This window comes from Lytechinus variegatus, chromosome 19 (assembly GCF_018143015.1).
Source record: "Lytechinus variegatus isolate NC3 chromosome 19, Lvar_3.0, whole genome shotgun sequence".
In the NCBI taxonomy this organism is placed as follows: domain Eukaryota; kingdom Metazoa; phylum Echinodermata; class Echinoidea; order Temnopleuroida; family Toxopneustidae; genus Lytechinus; species Lytechinus variegatus.
In genome coordinates this window covers 2,535,752-2,560,476 of record NC_054758.1, presented here as the reverse complement: position 1 = coordinate 2,560,476, position 24,725 = coordinate 2,535,752, and the positions used below count along the sequence as shown (strand labels likewise).

The window sequence follows — 24,725 nt, the reverse complement described above, 5'->3', positions numbered from 1 at the left end:
CTATATATATATATATATATATTTAGTAATATTATTCATTTACCCTTTTAAATGTCTCTTTTTCACAAAAAGAAGATGGGTGGGGGGGGGGGGACAAAACACTCTTCTATCTGACTCACATCAAAAGAGTGAATTATTCAAAATGGTATCGCTGTGGTGCTATTCTGATAGTGAATGGTGTGTAAAAACTGCGGTGTTGAAACTGACGCCAATTGGTGTTAATAGAGGACCACACCCTGAGGTGTTAAAATTACACCCTAGAGATTAAACATAACACCAAAGAGTGTAAATGTAACAACAAAGGGTGTTGTAGTAACACATATAGGTGTAAAACTAACACCACCAATTTAACACCGGTGTAAAATAACTGGTGTGGTCATCTATGTACACCGGTTAACACCACAGTTTTTGTTGTGTAGATTGTGGTGATTGGTATGGTGGTGATGGCGGATCGTTTTTGTGTATGGTGGCGGTTGTGATGACAGAGGTGGTACCAGTGGCGGATGTTAGTTGTGTTGGTGGATGATGATGAGGTATGGTGGCGGATCAGGAGTGGCGATCCGGGGGGGGGGGGGTACAGTGCCCTCCCACTTTTTGAAGCACTGAAAAGTGTCCTTTTTCACGCAAGAAAAATGCCCTTTTATGCAAGAAAAATGCCCCCACACGAACGTGCACTTTGCCCCTTTCACCTGAGGAGGACCCGTTTTGGGTGTTTCCATGTGCCCTTTCTCGTATAAGTGCCAATTTTTACAAAAAATGCCCCTCTCAAACATGGATTGTATGGAATTGAATTTATTACAACGTCTACTTATAAATAATAAATGCATCATGGCATAAACATTAGACGATTATGTAAGTATGGAGGGGGCATATAAACACACACATATATATGTGTGTGTGTATATAGAGCACATGTTCTGTGCCCCTCATTTCACCCGATAATGGGTAGATAGGCAATGGCGTACAGATGGGTGGGGGCTGGCTCCTGCCCCCCCCCCCCCCGCCCCCAAAAATCAAGACCAAGAAAAAGAGAAAAGGGTAAAATCAAAGCTCAAAACACATTATTTTATTAATAACAAGCATTTTAGGAGTCCCATGAAGCGCAGTAGAATATGTACTTTATGAAATAGGTTCTGCGTTCTATAAATTTATGTATTATTATCATCATAATAAAAATATGGTACCATTTTCTGCATAAACTATGTCAAATCTATCAAAAATTGGATTTACCTTATAAAAAGTCAACATTTTTGCTTGCTCGCTTCCCATTCTCGCAACTTCTTATAGATTTTATGTGGAACGACAAATCTAGCCTCCTTAAAATTTTTTGCTCAATACGCCACTGTAATTTTTGCTTTTTGTCTTCATAGTGCCTTTTTCGAAAGAAAATATGTTCTTTTTTCCCTGTGCTCCCACTCCCCACTATCAACTTCGCTTCGCTTCCCCTGGATTCGAATCCCAACATGGGTCATTAAGTCACCAACTACAAAAGGATTACATTTTTTATCCTGTTTATAGAACCAAATAATACTAACGTTTGATAGGCAGAACTTTTCTCTATAGTTTTCAAGTGTGGTTGGCATCCAGTTTACTACCAGCCATTTCGCGAAATCCGGGAATATGATAACGCTATCGTGCAAAGCTGGTGTAGGCAATATGCACAAGGAGCCCTTGTAATTGTAATTAATTGACGAATCTTAGTTTATTACGACAAATAGGCCTTTTCATCGCTAAATAAATGTCAGTTTTGTAGATTAATAGATCTTAAATTATATTTAAGAATGTTACCGAAAGTTGTAGTCATTTTTTTTTAAAATGTCGGTGTATCGTAATTAATCATGTTAATTACAAGGGTTGGCGTAGGGAAGCGGCTATAGTGAGGTAATTTTATGAGGAACTAGAATAAAATTAATGTTAATTATCATTTTACTTTCTTTTATACGGAGAGCAACGATTTTGTTACCAAAAGTGGTTGACCTTTTTTTTTAATGTCGGTGCATCGTATTTAATTGCAAGCGTTGGCGTATATAGGGAAGCGGCTATAGTGAGGTAATTTTATTAGGAACTAGTATAAAATTAATGTTAATTTTCATTTTACTTTCTGTTATACGGAGAGCAACGATTTTGTTACCAAAAGTGGTTGACCTTTTTTTTTTAATGTCGGTGCATCGTATTTAATTGCAAGCGTTGGCGTATATAGGGAAGCGGCTATAGTGAGGTAATTTTATGAGGAACTAGTATAAAATTAATGTTAATTTTCATTTTACTTTCTGTTATACGGAGAGAAACGATTTATAGTTCTTAAATTATATATAAAGGGGAATGAAATCTTTGGAACAAGTAGGCCTGAATCAAAACAGTAAAATCAAAGAATAAGAACAAAGAAAGTTTGAGAAAAATCGGACAAATAATGAGAAAGTTATGAGCATTTGAATATTGCAATCACTAATGCCATGGAGATCCTCCCATTGGCAATGCCACAAAGAAGTGTGATGTCACATGTGAACAACTTTCCCTTTGATGGTCTCTAAAATACCCCCAAAATATCTCTGTTTGCTTTTTCTTATGCCAATTCAAAGTCTTTATCCATGATGTATTCTTTAAAAATCTGTATTACATTCCCTCCTATAGAAAGAACACACGATCTACTGATAGATGTGATAAAAGAGACAATTTAAGTGAAATATATACTAAAGTAATGGGGAGAGTTGTTCACAAGTGACATCACATGTCTTTGTCGCATTGCCAATATGAGGATCTCCATAGCATTAGTGATCGCATTATTCAAATGCTTATAACGTTCTCATTATTTGTCTGATTTTTCTCAAACTTTCGATGATCTGTTTCTTTGATTTTTCTGTTTACACACAAGCTATCTTTTTCCAAACGTTTCATTCTCGTTTAGAATGTTTTTACCGAAAGTTGTTGGCCTTTTTTTAAATGTCTGTGTATCGTATTTAATTACAAGGGTTGGCGTAGGGAAGCGGCTATAGTGAGGTATTTTTATGAGGAACTAGAATAAAATTAATGTTTATTTTCATTTTACTTTCTGTTATACGGAGAGCAACGATTTTGTTACCGAAAGTGGTTGACCTTTTTTTCAATGTCAGTGTATCGTATTTAATTACAAGCGTTGGCGTAGGGAAGCGGCTATAGTGAGGTAATTTTATGAGGAACTAGAATAAAATTAATGTTAATTATCATTTTACTTTCTTTTATACGGAGAGCAACGATTTTGTTACCAAAAGTGGTTGACCTTTTTTTTTTAATGTCGGTGCATCGTATTTAATTGCAAGCGTTGGCGTATATAGGGAAGCGGCTATAGTGAGGTAATTTTATGAGGAACTAGTATAAAATTAATGTTAATTTTCATTTTACTTTCTGTTATACGGAGAGAAACGATTTATAGTTCTTAAATTATATATAAAGGGGAATGAAATCTTTGGAACAAGTAGGCCTGAATCAAAACAGTAAAATCAAAGAATAAGAACAAAGAAAGTTTGAGAAAAATCGGACAAATAATGAGAAAGTTATGAGCATTTGAATATTGCAATCACTAATGCCATGGAGATCCTCCCATTGGCAATGCCACAAAGAAGTGTGATGTCACATGTGAACAACTTTCCCTTTGATGGTCTCTAAAATACCCCCAAAATATCTCTGTTTGCTTTTTCTTATGCCAATTCAAAGTCTTTATCCATGATGTATTCTTTAAAAATCTGTATTACATTCCCTCCTATAGAAAGAACACACGATCTACTGATAGATGTGATAAAAGAGACAATTTAAGTGAAATATATACTAAAGTAATGGGGAGAGTTGTTCACAAGTGACATCACATGTCTTTGTCGCATTGCCAATATGAGGATCTCCATAGCATTAGTGATCGCATTATTCAAATGCTTATAACGTTCTCATTATTTGTCTGATTTTTCTCAAACTTTCGATGATCTGTTTCTTTGATTTTTCTGTTTACACACAAGCTATCTTTTTCCAAACGTTTCATTCTCGTTTAGAATGTTTTTACCGAAAGTTGTTGGCCTTTTTTTTAATGTCTGTGTATCGTATTTAATTACAAGGGTTGGCGTAGGGAAGCGGCTATAGTGAGGTATTTTTATGAGGAACTAGAATAAAATTAATGTTTATTTTCATTTTACTTTCTGTTATACGGAGAGCAACGATTTTGTTACCGAAAGTGGTTGACCTTTTTTTCAATGTCAGTGTATCGTATTTAATTACAAGCGTTGGCGTAGGGAAGCGGCTATAGTGAGGTAATTTTATGAGGAACTATAGAGTAAAATTAATGTTAATTTTCATTTTACTTTCTGTTTATACGGAGAGAAACGATTTATAAATGTCGGTGTATCGTATTCAATTACACGCGTTGGCGTAAGGAAGCGGCTATAGTGAGGTAATTTTATGAGGAACTAGAATAAAATTAATGTTAATTCTCAGTTTACTTTCTGTTATACGAAGAGAAACGACCTTAGACCCTAATTTATTTATTGATTTGACGATTAAAAATTTATAACTTCTTGGGCATTTACTTTGTTTTTATTGAATTGAAAATACCATGTTTTTTATATTTTAACTAGCGCTTAGACAGCAAATGCAAGAATGAACGGATGATAAATTAGTAAATCGGTAGCTAAAAAGGGTAAAAAGGCGCCAAAATTCTGATCTTTAATTGACTGTCCGATGTTAACGGTAAACCTACATGTACAGTATCTTTTAATAGCAAGTCTAGGTCATGGTTCATATAGGCTGTTTAATATCAAGTGCACAAGTCCTATAACAAGTTTACCCTTCGCCAATCAAACCAAACGATTTCCGTAGCCTTAAACTGTTATCGAAAATGTGTTATTAATATTATATACAAATTTTATGAGACGGAACCAGAATGGATAATTTCGTTTTTATTTTGTTGTATAATCTACATAACATGAAGTTAAAAAGGTCTAGCGTGTCTCGATCACCGCCATTTTTAGATATTGCAACACCGATCATTCCTGGGTCAGATAGGATATACAATATACTGCTTTTCTTCGGCCCATTTGATCTGTGACGTAACAATGGACAGGCGGATTGTAGTGGTGAATGGTGTTGTTGTAATGGATGGTGGTATTAAAGAATATGGTGGTAGTGGTGGTAATTTTGATTATGGTGGTGATCGGGTTGGTACCGGTGGCGGATGGTGGTTGTGGTGGTGGATGGTGATAATGATGGTGGTGTTGCTTGATGATATAGTGGGGTACACAGCAAAAACTGTGGTGTTAACCGGTGTACACAGAGGGCCACACCAGTTATTTTACACCGTTGTTAAATTGGTGGTGTTAGTTTTACACCTACAGGTGTTATTTCAACACCTTTTGTTGTTACCTTTACACTCTTTGGTGTTATGTTCAATCTCTAGGGATTTATTTTAACACCTCAAGGCGTGGTCCTCTATTAACACCAATTGGTGTCAGTTTTAACACCACAGTTTTTACAGTGTATGGTCGTGGTGTTAGTGCATGGTGTGGTGGTGGTGGTACTGGTGGTGGATGGTCGCATTGGAGGTGGCGGATGTGGCGATGATCATGGATGTAATCTTGAATCTAACCCCGGTAGTAGCAATTCGAATACTAAGTCATGGGATCGCCCAATTAATTTTCTGATACAGATTGCTCGGTGCCTAATTTCCCTCCAGACCTGCTGACGCCCTCTAGCGATTGCATACCGGGCAGTTCCATCAGCCTCGGTAGCAATTGTAGCTATGTTTGTGACGAAGGATTTGATCTGGTTGGAAACGACACAGTCCAATGCACCCCTTCTACCCCTGTTCTGGACCTACCTACATGCCAAGGTAATAGACTTCTTTTTTTTTTATAACGCAAAGTATATTTTACTACGATAAACGAGCGTGGCCCTTTTCAGAATCATGTTTTTTTGTACTTTCTGAGATTTAAAAAAATTGAAGAACGAATTAATCAATAATAAACTTCAAGTTAATGTAAGTTTGGTTTTTGAAGGAAACATTAAAATACAGCACATGTTATCTCTTATCAGCAAAATGGAAAAAAACCCTCATTTATAATAAAATTTGAGCAATACGCCGGGAATATCATTTGATTTTTGTTGGCATTCAACAGGATAAGTCACATGATTTGTTTCTGTCGTTTCACTCGATATTTTGGATTGGTTTCGAAACGATTTACAAGAACGCCAGCAATACTTATAAATTGAAGTCACATGACCTACTGTCATGACTGTGTGCCACAGGATTACCTTCTTTGCCCGTTACTCTTTATCTTGTATAAAAAAAGACTCGCATTGATCATCACATTTATTCTTGTCATTATCTTCGTAGATCACACTAACACTTCTCTTTTCACAAAAGCTTGCTGGTGTTTGGTAAAGTTATTATAATAACTGATGTTTCTCCCAATCGGAGTCTAATTTTCTACAAATTTTTTTTATTTTGTTCGTGTAGTCTCCTCGCTTTAAACAATATGCAATCCATGTTAAATGTTTAATTAATCTTAAAACACTTTGCTTAGTACTTCTAAAAAACGTTTTCTTTAACTTTCCGCTGTGGTTAATCGTTATTTGCTTCTAACTTTACATTGACTTGAATTGCGATGAAAAGAAAAGAATATAAAGCAAATAAGTTGGTTTGGGGTCTCATAATTTTCAATGATTATTTGTTTATATATTTGAATAAAAGAAATAAAGTGGCGTTTTAATGAGTATCAACCCATTTAAAAGTATTTCTGGTTTTTCATTCTGATGGTCACAAAACATTTTATTGTACTGTATTTATATCAGATTACGAAGCTTATAGTAAACTTCATGTATACTTGATCATCGAGCTCATCGTCATGAATTTTCATTAAATAGATGTTTTACGAAAGAGCGGTGTTTGGGAGCAAAGAAACCGAATTGGCTATAAACCTATTTGTACATGAATATTATTATCATTATGAGTATTATTTATTGAAATTGAAAGAATATAGAGCTGAGTTTGGTGAAATTCCATGAGAATTTATTAAAAATGTCGAATATAGGTCTTTACAAAGGGCTGAGTATGTGAATTATTGATGTTCCATTTTCATGGAAATGATTTGTAAAGCAAATAGGGGTCAATGTTTATTTATTACGCAACAAAGAGTCAATCTCCGCTTTTGATTATTTGTAATAGAAGTTTCATGACATTAAGTAGGTACTCCAGGTGGAAAATTATGTGATTTGAACAGATACAAGAAATATCAAACAAATAAAACACAAAAAATTTGATGAAATTCAGAATTGTTGAAATTGAAATGGTTTATTCAGAAAACTTCATCGCAGCCAAAGGCTGAATTGCGAAATTCTGTACAAGGTAAAATACAAAATATATACAATAACAATTGCTATAACAAAATGACATATGAAAGTAATGAAATAAATAAATGTTATATGTTGTAAATTAAGAAAATAGAAGATTAGAATAATTTTATACATGGGATAACAGTAATATTGGATAGTTGTAACCACAATATGATTCTGTCACGTCTAAGATGTACTCTCAATGCCATTAATAACTTATGCTTTTTCTAGTACTGTTACTTCTATACTACTACTATAATAGTAATGACGTAGTAACGACAGTTCAAAGATTTGCATTAATGTTGGTAAATCAAGCCCATACAAGTCATCATGAATATTCAATGAGCAAACTTATGATATCATATCCCCACTTTGTTTTTGGAATTAGATGATATTTTCAGCCTTTTACTCGATGAATTTTACAATACTTATTTAGATAATATCGTTTTCAGCCCGGAGTACCACTAATAATAATCAATTATTAATATTGCCACTAATTGAACGTTTACTATGATTTCTACCAATAAAATAATCAATATTGGTAAAGCGAGAGCTTCGAAAACAGGAGAAAACAACTTTTGAAGTTTGGGTTCATTCAAGCATGAAAATGTGCACACTGTGTAATCTCAGTGAATCTTCCAAGTAGTGTGTAATAAATTGAATCAAGGAAAATCTTTTATCTTGGTTTTTTTTATTTAATGGTACAACTTGAAATGTTGTCAGTATGAAGAAGAAATATTTTTGTCAGATAAGCAAATTTTCTTGTTTTGCTTTTTGAAGACCAAATGACTATTTTTGCTATTTATAGTGAACCTTCTTTGGTGGCTTATATTGTTGGATTTTGGTTGATTGGTCACATAATAAGGACTATAATGATTAAACCTGCTATCCTGTCACGTCTTAGATGTACTCTCAATGCCATTAATAACTTATGCTTTTTCTAGTACTGTTACTTCTATACTACTACTATAATAGTAATATTAATAATGATATCAATACTACTACTACTACTAATAATAATAGTAATACTACTACTACTACTACTACTAATAGTAATATTGATTATAATTATGATGATAATGATTGCAACAATAAGAACATGCAAAAGGAGGAAGAGGAGGAGGAGAAGAAGAAGAAGACGAAGAAGAAGAGGAAGAGGAAGAAGACGAAGAAAATGAAGGCGAAGAAGAAGAAGACGAAAAAGAAGAAGAATAAGGCGAAGAAGAAGAAGAAGAGGAAGAAGATAATGAAGGAGAATGGTAAAAATACATAAACCCATCAGACTTATAGAGGATTACATTAGTAATAAGTGGAGAAATGGGATTAGTAATATCTTAATCAATTACATTTATTGTCCAGAATGTGAATTCAATTATTTCGACAGCACTCCCCACACCAACACCGTCAACAGCTCCAGTAAATACATCAGTGTCAACGTCAAATCAACCTTCTCCAGCGACATCATCCGCAAATGAACCTACTACACTGACACCTTCACCAACTGTAACTGTCACATCAGTGTCAATGGTGATTCCTACATCTTCATTGACATCACCGGTAACTTCATCTACAACACTAGAATCTTCATCAACTGTAATTTCTACATCCATGACACCGTTAACTCCTACCACCGCGTCATCGGCAACCTCACCTATGACAATGGAACCGTCATCGACTCTCGCTTCGATATCAGTGTCTTCGTCAATGCCAACTACTTCATTGACGCCATCGGTAACCCCTCCTACTACACTGGAACAATCATCAACTGTACCAACTACATCGGAGTCGAGGTCAACTCTAATTACTTCACTGACGTCATCGGCAACCCCTCCTACTACACTGGAACCATCATCGACTGTAGTCATGGTAGTTACTACATCGGAGTCGAGGTCAACTCTGATTACTTCATTGATGTCATCGGCAATTTCACCGTTTATGACGATATCAGCTTCAAAAGCAACCACATCAACAGTACCTTCAGTAAAAACATCTTCCTCACTGATGCCATCTTCAACGTTGGTGTCATCGGCAACTCCATCATTTACAATGGCATCGCCTTCAACACCAGCTACTACATCGGTGTCATCAGCAACTACACCACCTGCAACGATATTGTCTTCAACATCATACACTTCTTTGGTGTCATCAGCAACTGCAACATCTTCTACAACAGTGTCATCGTCACCACCAACCACTACATTGGTGTCATCAGCAACTACACATTCTACAATAGTACCATTTTCAACTTCAACAACTACATCGACAGCAACTACAACTACAACATCAATTGATATGGCTGAAACGTCGACAACTTCAAGTGATTAGTTACCATATGAATTTTATATTTCCAAAATGTTTTATACCCATGTATCTGTATTATTTAAATATAGAACATTGATGGCATGGTATCATTATTACCTTTAAATGATTTTTTAAACAAATACCAAATTTAATCGATACTGCTGTTTTCTCACAATTATGATCGATTTGGAGCTGTCAAATGTGGAGGTGCCGTGGCCGAGTGGTCTAAGGCGCCTGGCTATACATGGAAAGTCCGGAGTTCGATCCCCGGACGCGGCACCTATGCCGTGAGCAAAGTATTTAATCTACAATGCTCTTTTATCCTGCTTTCAAGTAAATGGAAATGCTATATGCATCATTGGTAACTAGGTGTGCAAAAAAAAATAACTATTTGGGAACGGTAATTACCATCGAGAGAGATATTCGGGTGTTGATAACTCAACTCTATACAAACATGACAAAAGTGGATATAACGCTCTTTGGAAATGTACTGTTCGTATTAAGATGAAATAATTTTGTATTTACTTTGATTGTTCAGATTTTGTTTGAAAGAAATCTATGATTGTATGAACAGACAATTGTCGTTACAAAATACAAATACGAAAACCTCATATCTTTATTCTTGTGCAGAGGTGCAATAGATGAAAAGGAAGGTAACCACGGCCGAGGTTTGAAAACGAAATATTATTTATTTTACTTCCCGTTTGCTTGAATGTTAATGCCCAACTCGGCTTCCTCGTCAATAGTTAAAGAGTTTCATCTAATCATCTTTTTCAAATAATGATCATCCTTGCCATTGTATAAAAAGAACTTCAAATGATATTTTGTCATGATCAGAGAATTATACTGTAAATCATTTTAACTTACAATCTAAATCGTTGAACAATTTATCGAACAGTTTAGGCGCATTGTGCAGGCATAAAGCAACACATTAAGATGTCAATACACACATGAAATATTGACTTGCACTTAAAAAAATACGATAGTACCTACTCAAACTCTCGTATGTCTTTCACGTGCTACACTAGGGTCAACAACTGATATGGTTACGATTACCGACATCACACCGGATCCCACTACAGAGTATGGGAGTGGAATGGGGACCTCGATAAGATTTGGGAGCACGACTGAATTCTCGACAACCCCTCTCGTCACTTCTACGGACCCCTCAGTCACTGCGCCTACCACCAGAGGTATTTGACAAATTTATGTGATATTTCTGAGAATATTTCATCAAAATATATTTTAATATTCAGCTGCCCAGAATTTCTATCAGTGTCTACACCGAAAGAAGTTTCACCATTAGACCTATAATACCCGAGATTTACATGTAACGGTTATTCCATTTGGAATCAAACTACGTTTGACCACTCATTCAATGAACAAGGTTATGATATAACCTTGTTCTCAGTTATATCTCTGTGTGTGGCAAAATAAGATTGACAATGTTTGGATTATTTTCTCTTTTTCTTTTGTACAAATGCTTGATTTTTTTACACTGTCAGTTTCCATTACAACTTTTCATTATATAACTTGGCTCTTAAAATAAATTTGATTATTTAAATTATTTTTTCTTTATTAAAAATAGAGCTTGAAAAATGAAAATTTTCTTGCCATATTATACTTTCAACCACTAGAGGGCGTACACAAAAATGTTCCCAAAATTCAAGATTTTGAGGTCTCTGGTCAATACAAGAATTATTCTAAGTTACTGATGAAAATTAAATTGTAACTGTACGGAAATTGATAATTTTGGTCACAAAAGTGATATTTTAATGATCTTTTAAAGTGTGTGCTCAATACAGCATCGGCATACCACTGATAGTCCTACCTGTAGATTCTCCTCAGGCAGGATGGTAGCAGTGAACAAGTGCGTTTGACATTGTTGGCAGGGGCATAGAGATGAGGGCTGGGGGAGCGTGCCCCCCCCAAAAAGAAGATATTTCACGACCAAAAAAGAGAGAAAAAGAAATAAAAGGAAAGTTCAAATGTGATATACTTTTCATGCTTTTTATGAATATTATGTCACTAAAATCACAAAAAGTCACAAAATTTGATTTCTCAGATAAAAATATCGCAATTTTTGCTCGCTCGCTTCGGTCGCAAATTTTAAAGTAAAATTTGCCTGGTATGTCATATCTGAGCACTATTTTTTTGGCTCTTCAATTCAATTCTTCAATTCTTTTATTTCATTTTGATTCAAAACATAATACAAAGTAATATAAAGCAATACAAATCAAGTACAATTTTATAGGGCATTCTTACTTCGTAAAACAGAAAAAACAGTATAATATAGAGCATAATGGCTCATCACGCCACTCAAGGTTGATCTTACTAAAACAACATGGCATCAATCAATCCGTTCATGAAAAACTTAAACTCCTGTCATAGTAAAGTTTACATCTGATTTTGATTAATAAACTTTGCTTTTTTCACAACTTTAGTGGAGGGGACATATGGAAGTCTTGCCTATTTTTCAAAATGATCATTCCGATTAATATCCGCAATGAAAAAAAATATCCGATTTTTTTGCAGCGATTACCTGTCTGATACCGTCAGTCCCGCCCGATCTATTGCCCTTCTCTCAGTCTGACCTCCACTGTTTGAGTGACGTCACATTTGGTACAACCTGCAAGTATAAGTGCGATGAAGGATTATATCTCTCCGGTGCTTCGCAGGTGACTTGCTTGATGAACGGTAGCCTCTCTGCTCCTCTTCCCACGTGCGAAGGTCAGTTGTTCAGGGCCAAGCCCATCTAAAACAATATCTTAGTTTAGAAATAGCCATGTTACTTTACGCGCCGATGTTGTTCAAGATTGCGTCGTTTCGAGAAACTGTAATTATGATTGGTCAATACGCGTCACGTGACATTTATATCAACTTGCGCATATAAACTGCAGTGCGATGTATGCATGTATATGTACATGTATAACATAATATAATTGCATTGGGTAGGCGTTGTGGCGTGCGCCTGTAATCCAAGCTGTGGGGAAGTTACAAATTGATGCAGAGGTTCGAGCCCTGGTCACGTCTTTCGGATGGTGACGTTAAAGGTCGGTCCCAGACGTAAATAATCATATCTGATTGATACACGTCTGACAAAACTCAAATACATACATACATTGGGTAGGGTCAGACCATTTTACATGCTTGGAGGACTGTGCATGCTGCTCGATTTATCAGACAGTGCGATTGTTAATAATGAATAGTATTAACAACCTGTTTTCATGGTATTGACAATGACGAAACAATAGAATTACAGGTCGTGGGATGTTCTACAATATAATAGTTTTCACATCGTGACACACGCCGGCAGTGGCGTACCTCAGATTTTCCACAGGGGGGGGGGGGAGGACAAAACCGTCCGCCAAAAAAATTGACGAGCAAAAAAAAGGTAATCAATCACAAATAAAGGATTTCGTACCAGAAAAAAATTGACAAGCAAGAAAAAAATTATTCAGGCTCGTCAGGGGGGCAATTAAAGTCTTTTAAGCTCGTCAGGAGGGGGGCAGGGATACGTCCTTTGCATGGGTGGTGGCTCGTCAGGGGGGTGGCAGACTGCCCTCTCTGCCCCCCCCCCCCGTAGGTACGCTAGTGCACGTGGCAGGACTCAAGAACATGGTAAACGTGTTGAAAATGCCGTCAATGAAACGGAACAGCTGGGAAGAATGCTCTGTCGAAGATTGCAAAACACCATTTTCGCCCTAAGTTTCGGAGCTGAAGAAAAATTGCAAAATATGTCTTTTGTCCAGGGACGAAAATGCTGTTATGATTCACCAATTTTCGACAAAGACCTTTTGGTTGTTCATTGTTGCGAAGGGCATTTGGCAATACATAATTCTCTGTTCTTGAATCTTTGCGCCTCGTGGAGCGAAGGCTACATAATGGCTACACGCAAAGATAATCCAGGGGTCCGTGTTACAAAGAGTTACGATTGATCCAATCAATCTTATCTGTATGGAAAGCCATCCATGCCATATTTTTTTTTCTTCAGGAAATTTGCACAATCTCCTTAGTAAACAAAGAGAATCACACTGAATCTTCAAAAGAATGATGAACGTATGTATATACATCATATCTAGAAGATATTTTGAATAAATTTACATTTTAGATGTAGGATGCTTCGTCTGTACAATGAGATATATTATTCAGAACATACAAACATTATGATGATGCTTAGTAATTTAGTCATCGACATTTTTAACCTCATGATTTTTTTAAATTTCAGCTGTGGTTTGTCAGCTCCCAGATACCTTTCCATCGTTATTATCATCCTCATCTATTGGCTGCATAGAAGGGGGTACAATCAACTATGCTGCCTTTTGCCAAATGGAGTGCTCTATGGGGTTTAGATTGATAGGAGATCAATCTATATCGTGCCAGGGGAACGGATCCTTGTCAGGACAATTACCCCAATGCGATAGTAAGAAATTATATAAGTACATATGTATATATATAAATATTCATATGTATACACACTCACACACACACACACATATGTAATATATATATATATATATATTTTTTCATTTTCATTACAATTATGTTATTTATTTCTACGACTTTGAACATCAACATCATTATCAAACTATTTTTTATACATTTATTATTTACTTCTCTCGTTATTCCGTTTTCAGCTGTAGATACGTACGTTGTCTCTGCAACCTTTCCAAATAAGACTTTTACCAGCAGCCTACGAGATTCCACGTCTTTCGCTTTCGCTCTACTCGCTCAAGAATTGGTTAACTATGTAAGAAATAATTATTTTCATCGTGATTTATTGCATTTCCATGCACGACTTCAACATTCTCTTGATCACAAACATTTTCTTTTGGGTAAAGAATACAACTTTTGTTTTATCCTCAATCAGGGCAACGTGGTGATTTATTCTCAGATGTCAGGAATTTCATTAAAAAATGATAATGAAATATTAATTACATCACATGAGCTGGCACACAGTTATGAATGTCAAAAATAAAGCTCCCTTTTAAAGACAAATGGTTAATGTAAGTAATGTCTATTTTTTAACATAATTTTGGGTATAATTGGAAAGCATAAATGTTAAAAATAAAAAAATCTTATTGAGAAGACACACAAATAGGAAAATAAACGGTTTTATTTCAATTACCCCCTCTCCGCAACTTTTGTTTCTGAACTGCTGAATTGTTGGCTTATTGCTAAGTGGATAGATTAGTGGGACCTTTATATACTGACGCAACTAGACATTTAAATGATCTCGATGTGCTATTGCTCCATCCATCTTCAACAGATTTCCTCGGAGAAGACGCAAAGCTGTCGGCACTTTTGTATTGACTATTATAGTCTCTTTGTTTTACATGCTAAGTTTTTTTTATGTATGATGCCAATAAAACAATAATAATCAAGTGTCTATAATTTCATTATAATACATGCAGATTCAACCGTCGCTTCAGAATAATTTTTCGGAGCCAGTTTTAGTAACAGTCAACAGCTTCTCCCCTGGAAGCGTCATTGCAGATTTCGCCGTCGTAGTAGATGTTGAAAACAGGAGTTCCTTTCAGAATTTGGAAAACTTAGCGTCAATCCAATCTACAATGGTCGCGATAGCTCAGCAAGACCCGACATATATGGACCCAGACTCAATTGCGACATTCAGTACAGGTATAAGCATATTTTTTCTTTTTTCATAACAAATCTAATTCTCATTTCATATTTTTAACTCTTTATCACTTCATCATCATCGTCCTCGTCATTACACACATGGCTTATGATTTCCTGCATAGCGAATGATAAATCCCTGTACAGCATATGACAATTCCCTCTATGACACATGATTTTTCTGTATAGCATAAGGTATATGGCATAAGGTATAGGTATAAGGTTCTGTATATCATAGTGATTATTTTCTGTTAGCGTATGATTTTATCATAATAATAATTCCTGGTTTAGCGTAAAAAGTCCCGTATATATGTAGTATATGATGATTTTTCATAGCATAAGATAATTCCCTTTATCATTTGAATACCTTTTAAAGCATAATGGATATTCCCTCTATGGCATATGATAATAACCTGTGTAGCATATTGGTTCTCTGCTTAGCATGACAATTTCTCTTATACTTTAAAATAATTTGTTGTAAAGTTATGATTTTTCTTATATGATGATTCCTCGGAAGACTTTAAAGGTAAATGCTAGTTTTGGTAACGATATCAAAATGAGTTCGTACAGAATCCAATGAAATGACCACTAAAGTGTCTGTTTGTATAAATAAAACGCATGTGCCAAAGGATTCTGGAAGAAATTGTGTAATTGCTGAGAAATCAGCAAATAAGCACGGGATTCGGATAGGGCGTCGGGCCCGACGCCCTGAGCAATAATTATACATTGTCCCACGTGCGCTTATCTGTGTTGGGGATTTTCGGTGTGAACATTTTTCAGCGTAGATTTCAAGATTTCACAAAGTCCAGTTAATGTAACTGTACCAGATCTAGATCCTCGATGATATACTTGCAATTAAGCCTTGTTTTACAGACTTTCTCATGAAATCAGTGTTAACTGCAACTACTGGAATTTCTCTTTAAAGTGAAACTTCGTGTAAACCATGATTATCCACTGTATAGTATAAAATAATTCCCTTGTTGACCCCCACCATTATGCTCGGTTTACAGTGACATGCCCACAGGAAACTCTGATAACACCTTATGGATCCACAGCAATGTTTAACAGTGGCACTGTCAACGTCAGGGCAAACTCAACCGACGCAACATGCCCGTACTTCACTGAGAGAGGTGAGCATCCCGTGCGTACGTGTGTGTTTATAGGTGTATGTGTGCATTTTTTAGGGGGGGGGGGGGTGGAAAACCGATTTCCTATTACAACTTATTGAACACACGATAGAATGTGCATTTATTGTCCCTGGGAAGTATTTGCAAAGGCAATCTTCAGTTTGCGTCATAGATCACAGGAACTCCCTTGTGGAAATTCAGATAATAGTATACACCTAGCTGATACCCTATTAATACTTCGATCTCAAAGTGCTTTGTTTATTTTGGGCAAATAAGTTTCTTATATCTTACTTTGTCAATTATATTTTGTCTAATTACTTTGGGGGAGGTTATCTTGACAAACTCTACTTTGGGGTTTTTATAATTTCCCCATTTCCTATGTTTAAATGTTGACCTATTGTATACATTGGTTTACATTTGCTCAATTATGTATTTTTATGAATTTTTATATTGTGATTTGTATTTGGAAATGAATGAACTGAACTGAATGATTGAGAATAAGTCATTATGCCAATGCTTCTGTCTTATGTAGTTAATTGCCCTTTTTCTACGTAAAATCAACCCTTTATTTAATCTGTCACCTTTTAATTAATATTTAGATTTTTACTCATACATTGGTGATTTTTTATGATGTTTACCTGCTAATCCGATCCTTCCTACCTTTCTTTTTTCAATGTTTGTTTCTTTTTCATAGGAGGAGAGCCTATAGAAGCCGTATGTGTGGGAGACTACATCCGTCCAAGTAACTGGGTTATACCAGCGATGAACTGTGGAAGGAACCTGACTTCTGAGGAAATCCTGGAGATCTTAGGAAACGTAGGTATCTCCTTCGGGAGGATCGAATCTGTTTAATATAAATGCGTTTTTGTCACTAGTGAGAACGAAACCTGATCCGGGGGGTGTTTCACAAAGATTTAAGTATGACTTAGGTCGCACTTAAATGTCGACGCGTACATGATATGCAACGCGCAATCTTATTGATCAATACGCAGTAGTGCGCGTCCTCTTGGCATGGTATGACCAATGCTGTCATGCCTTTTATACTGCGTGCAACTAGACATTTAAGTGCGACTCTAAGTCATACTTAAATCTTTGTGAAACACCCCCTGGGTTTTTGATCTGAATTAAGACCCGGGGATTTCCATGCTAATTACGATTATTGAATTATGTCTGATTCATTTGTATTAATTTCTTTGGTCACCTTTAATGATTCATTGTAATGCAATATCAATTTATAATGTATGGACAAGGCTTGTCAATACTGAAAGAATCTGCTTCGGTATTCCGTTTTATTATAAGACCAATCGCCTAGATTTGTGGGTCTCTGCAGAATTTTTTTTTTTTTTTTGGGGGGGAGGGGAGAAGGTTTGGTACGCAACAATGAATATCCCCAAAGATACCCGCAAAGACAAAAGAAAATCCTACTTGTATGCACTGACACCCATGCTTCACTTTATGAAACATGGTGGTCTTGATCATTATAAATCAACGTTACATGCCTCGGCAGCAAATAAGAAAGAAGGTTTTGAAAATATTCAGCATTAATGTCTAAGTAATTACCCTAGTTACTTCAATCTACAGGGACCTGGGCTCCGTAACAAAAAGGTTTGCGATGGATTGCAAATATGAAAGAAGCGCACTGATTGGTCCCTGGTCAGCATTTTAAACCGAATGCGCGTGTATCATTGATATTGATTGGTCAGTTCATTTAGCGATTGATCGCTAATCTTTGTGTTACGGAGCCCGGGTGACCTACCTTAGCATTAAAATAAAATAAGTTGTAGAATGTAAAATTCACAAATATTGACATGTCAGTGTCTGAATATGACAGCCTTAAGTGGGTGATCACTTCACAGCATACCCTCACAAAACCCGAACTGTCTCTTGTAGATGACGATAACAGCAGAAAACGCAGCGGTTGTCGCTGAAGAAGTTGCGGATATCACCGAGATGAATGAGAACATTTCCACGAACGGTCTTGGTATAATCGCCACACTGCTCGAGGGTATAAACTCAGTCAATTCTACAGAGCCAGAGGTGGGTTTAATCTGCAGAATACATTTTGTTTCATTTCTTTGAGTTTATAAAAAATACTCTTGCCATGGTCATTATTTACAGTGATCTGACATTAATGCAATAAACACAACTAGGCGATTCCATGCTGGAAAAATCAGCCATTTTCACAACATTTTTTCAACGTGCTGTCCAAACGAACAAAGAACTTCAATTTGCTTTGTGGTAATATTAAAGTACTACTGGGTAGACATGCAAAAAACTGACAACCAACAAAAATATGCTGTTCATTGTTGAATTACAGTTTAAAATGTTGCGTGTCGTACGGGACATTTCTGCGTCCCGTACGACACACAAGATTTTCACCTATAATTTACCCATAATCATTTTTTGTGTTGGTTAATGACTACCCACTATAGCTTTATCATTGACAAAGGGAATATTTTATAGCTCAAGCATTCGGCTAGGAAACTAGAAATTGTTGTCAAAATGTCCCGTACGACACGTATGGAATCCCCCAACTATGAAATCCGTCGACATCACAAATCTTTACATTTGAAGAGAAGGGTAAATCCTGCTACAGTTGTTCAAAAGAAGCAGCATTGCTACCATGCAAGGGCCTTCAAATAGGTAGTAAATTCATGTTATGCCTCTTTTACTTCTTTCTTACCCAGCCTCTTAAATAAAAAAATAAATATCTTGATACGATTCTATGATCTGTGATCTGTACATCTGATTAGGTTACAATGATAAGCGACATAAATGTAATTTTTGTTATATTCCTATGTAGTTTTTTAAACGTCTCCAGTGCTGTTTGTTACGGCTGTTTGTTTAAAAAAACAGCATTGTCAAATGATAATGCGGTACTCTTTAATCATAGGTAGCTGAATCTATTGTAGAGATAGCAGATAGCATCTTATCTTTACCCGATGAAACACTTGGGTCGGCAGAGGAGGAGAACAATTCACCAAGTCGTATAGTCCTGGCCCTCGAAGCACAGCTAGCCATCGTAGAAGTGGAAAATGGCAGCAGTCGTTTTGTGGAATCTAACGTTGCCGCTGAGGTAGGGAAGATAGATAAATCTACCATTCTCCGATTTGAGAAAAATGGGATTTATGAAAGTTCAAAAATTATGCTAAGGAATTGAAATTGTGCTTTGGGCGGCACCTGAGATCACCCAATAAACATGATAAACCTTTGCATAATTCAATGTTTTATGCATTCATCTGAAGTAATAATGTCCACACTAAACTTGAAAAAGCTAGAATTATATTGTGGTAATCAGTGATAAACATATGGGAATTACATCAAAGCCAATCGCTTCGTGCGACTGCATCACTTAGCAACTTTGATATTTCTGTTCAATTTAATTCATGAATTTCAATACAAGAAAGAGAGGTAAATGATTGTTGGTCTGCTTGGAACTGGGTTTATCTATCAAAAGAATATGTTTTACCTCAACCTTGATGAATTTCCTTTACTGCACATTGCAAGTGGAACACGTAGCATTAGCTAAAACAATCTTTGAACGTTTTCATTTCAGGTACTTGACGTCAGTCCCTCTGATATTAGTCAGGGTTACACAGTTATCATGTCTGTTACCGACGACGGAGAGAGCATCTCTGATCGTGACTTCAGAGTAAGCGGGGGAGACCTGACACAGGGCGCAGAAGCCACCCAATCAGAGGCGACACTCTTTATCCCATCAGGTTTAGCGGATAGCCTCCTTGGACGTAGAGGGCGTCTCGTGTTCACGACGTATCTCATGGCAGGTCTGTTCCAAGACGTGGGGCTTGCGCAGATCAATGAGGGCGAAGAATCATTCAATCGAACACCCAACTCTAGGATCATGTCGGCGTCTGTCAACAACATGAAAGTAGAGGACCTTGACGAACCGGTCAGGATTTCATTTGTCCCTCTGAATCCAGTAAGAATTGATTTACGAAAATTGATTTACCTGTAATGGTAAAGAATTTCCTCTCCAAACTTGATGAATACATTACGAAAAAAAAGCTGGGATTCTCAGCAGTAACTTAGTATCAATTGTAGTATATTGCTGAAAATACGTTAGCTGCGATGTAATGTATCAAAGTCACAGTTTATCCCGGAGAAAGGGCATGACCATGATGACGGAAGGATGGCAAAGATTGGAAGGAAGACGAAATAGAGAATGATGCCATGTCATAAAGACATGGTAAATTGTAAAGAGACTGATACAGAATGAGAAGGACGATCGATCGAGGAATGCAGAAAACACAATTGCATACAGACGGGACAGAAGAGAAAGGGAGATAATGACGAATATACAGAAAAGAGGCAGAAAGATACAAAGAGACATTTTCTCACAGTGAAGAGATATCTGCCTGACAAAATGAAGTCGAACAATAGAACAGGGATAAAATCCTAAGTATTTTTAAACAAATAAAAAAAGGAAAACCCCTAGGAAGCCTTAATGCTTGATAAAACATTGATTTAATATAAAAAAAAGTGAAATTAAAATATTCAGACGCTGACTATAAACAATAAAATAAAGAATAGGCCAATTCATAATTAGCCCCTATCACTAATGGCCTCTTACATCCAGCTTTTTTTAAATCTATATTTTTAGAATGGAACCAATGCTCAATGTGTATTTTGGGACTTCAATGAAAATGCCTGGTCTGGGCGCGGATGCATCCAAGTAAACAATGACACCAATGACAGGATCGAATGCGAGTGCAATCATCTGACAAATTTTGGAATTCTCATGGTTTGTATTGATCCATTCCAAAGTAGGACACTAAGATTGTATTTACAAACATGGCAACGTTATGTTAAATCTTTGTTTGAATTGATTGTTTTACTATATTAGCCACTATTTCACAACTCTGCAATCTCGGACTAGGTAATTGCTTTATTGTTGTCAGTTACTGCTAAAAAAAACTATGTGTTCGACCATCGATTTTTTTTAATTCCAATAATTCTCGAATTGAAATTATTGTAATATTCAACAACGCTAAAAGAATTAACAACAGTGTGAGGCAAGGGGGAGGGCGGATCCACGATTTTCCAGGGGGGGGGGGCACAAACAAAAACAACAAAAAAGGGGGTATTAACCAAAATTTAAGGATATTTCGTCCACTAAAAATTTGACAAGCAAAAAAAAAGTCTTCACTTACAAGGGAGATGAGGCACATTACTGTTTTAACGGCATTTTTAAATTACAAATTGTAATTGTGCCTCTCAAAAAGTGGGCAGGGGGCGGCTTTGCCCCTCCCCTAGATCCGCCATGGTGTGAGCCTTCACAGACTAAACATCTCCTATAAAATCAAACATGTACCATATCAATATTGACTGTTTTATCCATTGTATCATTTTTTTAATCAAATGGATTACTATTAATGACAGTTGTTCTCTAATTAAGCTGGTCAAAAGTCTATGCCGCGTCTTTCAGGGATCCTGCCATAAGCATAATACCATGGTCACATTTGCTCTACGGCGGCCGTACGGCGAGTCGGAAACAGTCGTTTTATTCATTTTTGTTATAACCACCGACATGTAGCTAGTACAAAAAATGTTAAAACGGCTGGTTTCGACTCGCCGTACGGCCCCCGTAGAACAAATGTGACCAAAGTATAAGAATCCTTTGTGTCTTTTTTCATTGAACATGTCGAAGCTTTCCCGCAGTCCCCTTTGTTTTGTCTATGGCGACTGTGATTGTAATGATAATGCTGCTTGGGTTTATTTTCAATTGGTCTAGTCCCATTTGTCCATTTGCCAACTCGTCAACTATCATTTGGCCTACCATCAGTTCGCCCACTATCCAAATGGTCTAATGGCCATTTCGTTCTTTGACAATTTCGTCCAATAACCAGTTGGTCCGATAACCATTTAGTCTATGTACCATGATTGGACTAACTGTTAATTGGGTGTCATTTATTCATTGGACTAACTGTTAATTGGGTGAAATGAATGAAAATGAAATGGATATTATATCAAGTGATTATGAGACGAAATGGTCATAGACGCTCTCGATGTTGTTGATTCTTATAAATACCTTGGCTTGGTTTTTTCACATGATTTGACATGGTCAAAGCATGTGAATCTTGTTGTATCCAAATGTTCCAAACTATCAGGATTTATCCGCAGAATCGTGAATTCACGAAATACTTTCATTCTGAAACGTTTGTTCTGTTGACTTTGTCGGCCTATAATTGAATACGGTATACCAGTCTGGCTACCCCATCAAAAAAACCACATATCCTCTCTTGAAGCAGTTCAACGTCGTTTCACCCGCTTCTGCTTTCCTTATGATAAAGCAAATTCACTCTCTTATGATGAAAGATTACACAGCTTGGAACTCCCACCATTGTATAACAGACTGGTCTACCTATCTACTGCCTTTGTTGTAAAATCGTTGTTTAGAACCTACGACATACCTACTCATATCTTACCCAGGCCAAGAACTCGGAACTGTCACAAGCTACTCTTCATCCATGAATTTGCACGATGTAATGCCCTGAAATTTTCTTGTTTCTTTTCTTTCCCCAGATTCTGGGAATCTATTCCTTCAGAGATCAGAGATCTTTGCCTTGGTGTATCTGTCACTCCTTTCCTTAATGCTCTACGTGAACACTTATTCTCCATGCCTCCAATTGAATCTGCGTTTTAATGGGACATGCAGAGTATTGTTTTCATCTTGTCTCTGTTTAGACCTATCCAATTTCTTTCTTTTCCTTCCTTCATCTTACTTCTCTCTGTTTTTCTCATTCTTTGCAGGCTAAATAGCATTTATTTAGCCTTATATACTTGGTTTCAATACCTTTTGTTATGCATTTTGTTAATTACTGCCATGAAATTACTTGCTCTTGCACCGTTCATTATGTTTATTCCTATGCTAGTTTACCAACTGTACTCATGCGGATTTTTGTATGTCGATCATGCTTCGTCTCTTTATTGCCCCCCTCTCTCTCTCTTTCATTTCATTCTACCCCAGTTCTCTAAACTCTTTATTCCTCTTCTACTTCTTCTCTCTCCCTCCCCATCTCTCTCTCTCTCTTTCTCTGAATATTGTATACATGTATTTGACAATAGCTTTGATACTATATTTTTGCTTTTTGCGTTACTTTGTAGCATGATAGTTATTGTCAAGTTCGTATATTGTTTATTTTCTGATATGGTAACATTTACGTTTTTTTACAATATATTATACAATTCCACCTCCTCAGGCTTTACTATATATCTGATAATTGTTTATTTAAATAAATACACGAACATTCCATATTGACTGGATATTATAATTACACATGAAAACAAACACTCTTTATTGTTAGGTTTTTGTTTTAATAAGTAATGTTTCTAAACATACATGTATATTGTCATTTTATACCGATTTTATTCTTGTATATTTAATTTTGTAAACCCTGATTATTGAGGAGAGCTTCATAACAGAAACTAGTTTTTCTTTTAGTCATCCTCAGGCACTAGTCGGTGGTAATTTCTTCTTCTTGTACTTATTCTTGATGTCTTTTGCCTGGAAATAAAATAAATAAAATAAATAAATAATTAGACAAACTGGTGATTAGACGAAAAGGTTATTGGACCAAATTGTTGCTAGAGACGAAATGTTGGTGGACGGAATGGCATTAGACAAAATGAAAAAGACCATGTGATGAGTGGACGAGTTGGCAATGACGAATCGGCAATTAAATCCTGCTTGCAGGATTCTTGCGAGAAAGACGCGGCTCTCACTCTTGTCAAGGTCCCCCAAGTGAGAAGATTGTTACTCACTTGGTATAACCTTTCTATATACAAACAGGATATCTATGGAGGCGAGGGGCTCTCAGACGAGGCAGATTTTATCCTGAAGATCATCAGTTACATTGGCTGTCTGATTTCAATATGGGGTCTCCTGATGACAATCTTCACATATGCCACAAACAAGTGAGTAAGATAAAACAAAGAGAAGTTTCATATTAATAGTAACACACATTGCCTCATTATCAAAAGGAGCGTTGTGTAAATAGAGTAAAAATGGACAGCGAGGGTCCTTACTTGGAGGGTGCGATCTACAAACTCCACTTTTTAGCAGCCTCCACCGTTTCCAACCTGATTATGATAATCTGGATTATTATTTTTTACCACAGAGATTTGTAAATCAAAATGTACGAAAACCATGGTATATGTTGAAAATTGAAATAAACGTCACGAAATAAACTAAAATGAAATGAAGGTAAGACTCAAATTTTATCATTCTTGATACACACAACTTTTGATAAGATACTCATCAACGAACGTAGAGGGCGTCACATCTTTGCAAAG

At 36.3% G+C, this 24,725-nt stretch overlaps 1 protein-coding gene across 2 annotated transcripts in view; it reads left to right on the top strand.

Annotated features, from left to right (window-relative positions):
* Positions 1-24,725, top strand: part of LOC121405862 (adhesion G-protein coupled receptor G2-like) — a 39,169-nt gene that overhangs the window by 9,720 nt on the left and 4,724 nt on the right. Inside the window, exons 3-15 of one of the 2 annotated variants that reach the window (XM_041596835.1) lie at positions 5,690-5,845; positions 10,677-10,841; positions 12,184-12,378; positions 13,877-14,071; positions 14,286-14,398; positions 15,063-15,288; positions 16,296-16,415; positions 17,107-17,228; positions 18,303-18,449; positions 19,306-19,488; positions 19,969-20,352; positions 21,034-21,174; positions 24,223-24,347. In XM_041596835.1, coding sequence (XP_041452769.1) covers positions 5,690-5,845; positions 10,677-10,841; positions 12,184-12,378; positions 13,877-14,071; positions 14,286-14,398; positions 15,063-15,288; positions 16,296-16,415; positions 17,107-17,228; positions 18,303-18,449; positions 19,306-19,488; positions 19,969-20,352; positions 21,034-21,174; positions 24,223-24,347 — 2,272 coding nt within the window. Of the gene's footprint in view, positions 1-5,662; positions 5,846-10,676; positions 10,842-12,183; positions 12,379-13,876; positions 14,072-14,285; positions 14,399-15,062; positions 15,289-16,295; positions 16,416-17,106; positions 17,229-18,302; positions 18,450-19,305; positions 19,489-19,968; positions 20,353-21,033; positions 21,175-24,222; positions 24,348-24,725 lie in introns of both variants that reach the window. The other variant, XM_041596834.1, reaches the window with a different exon arrangement.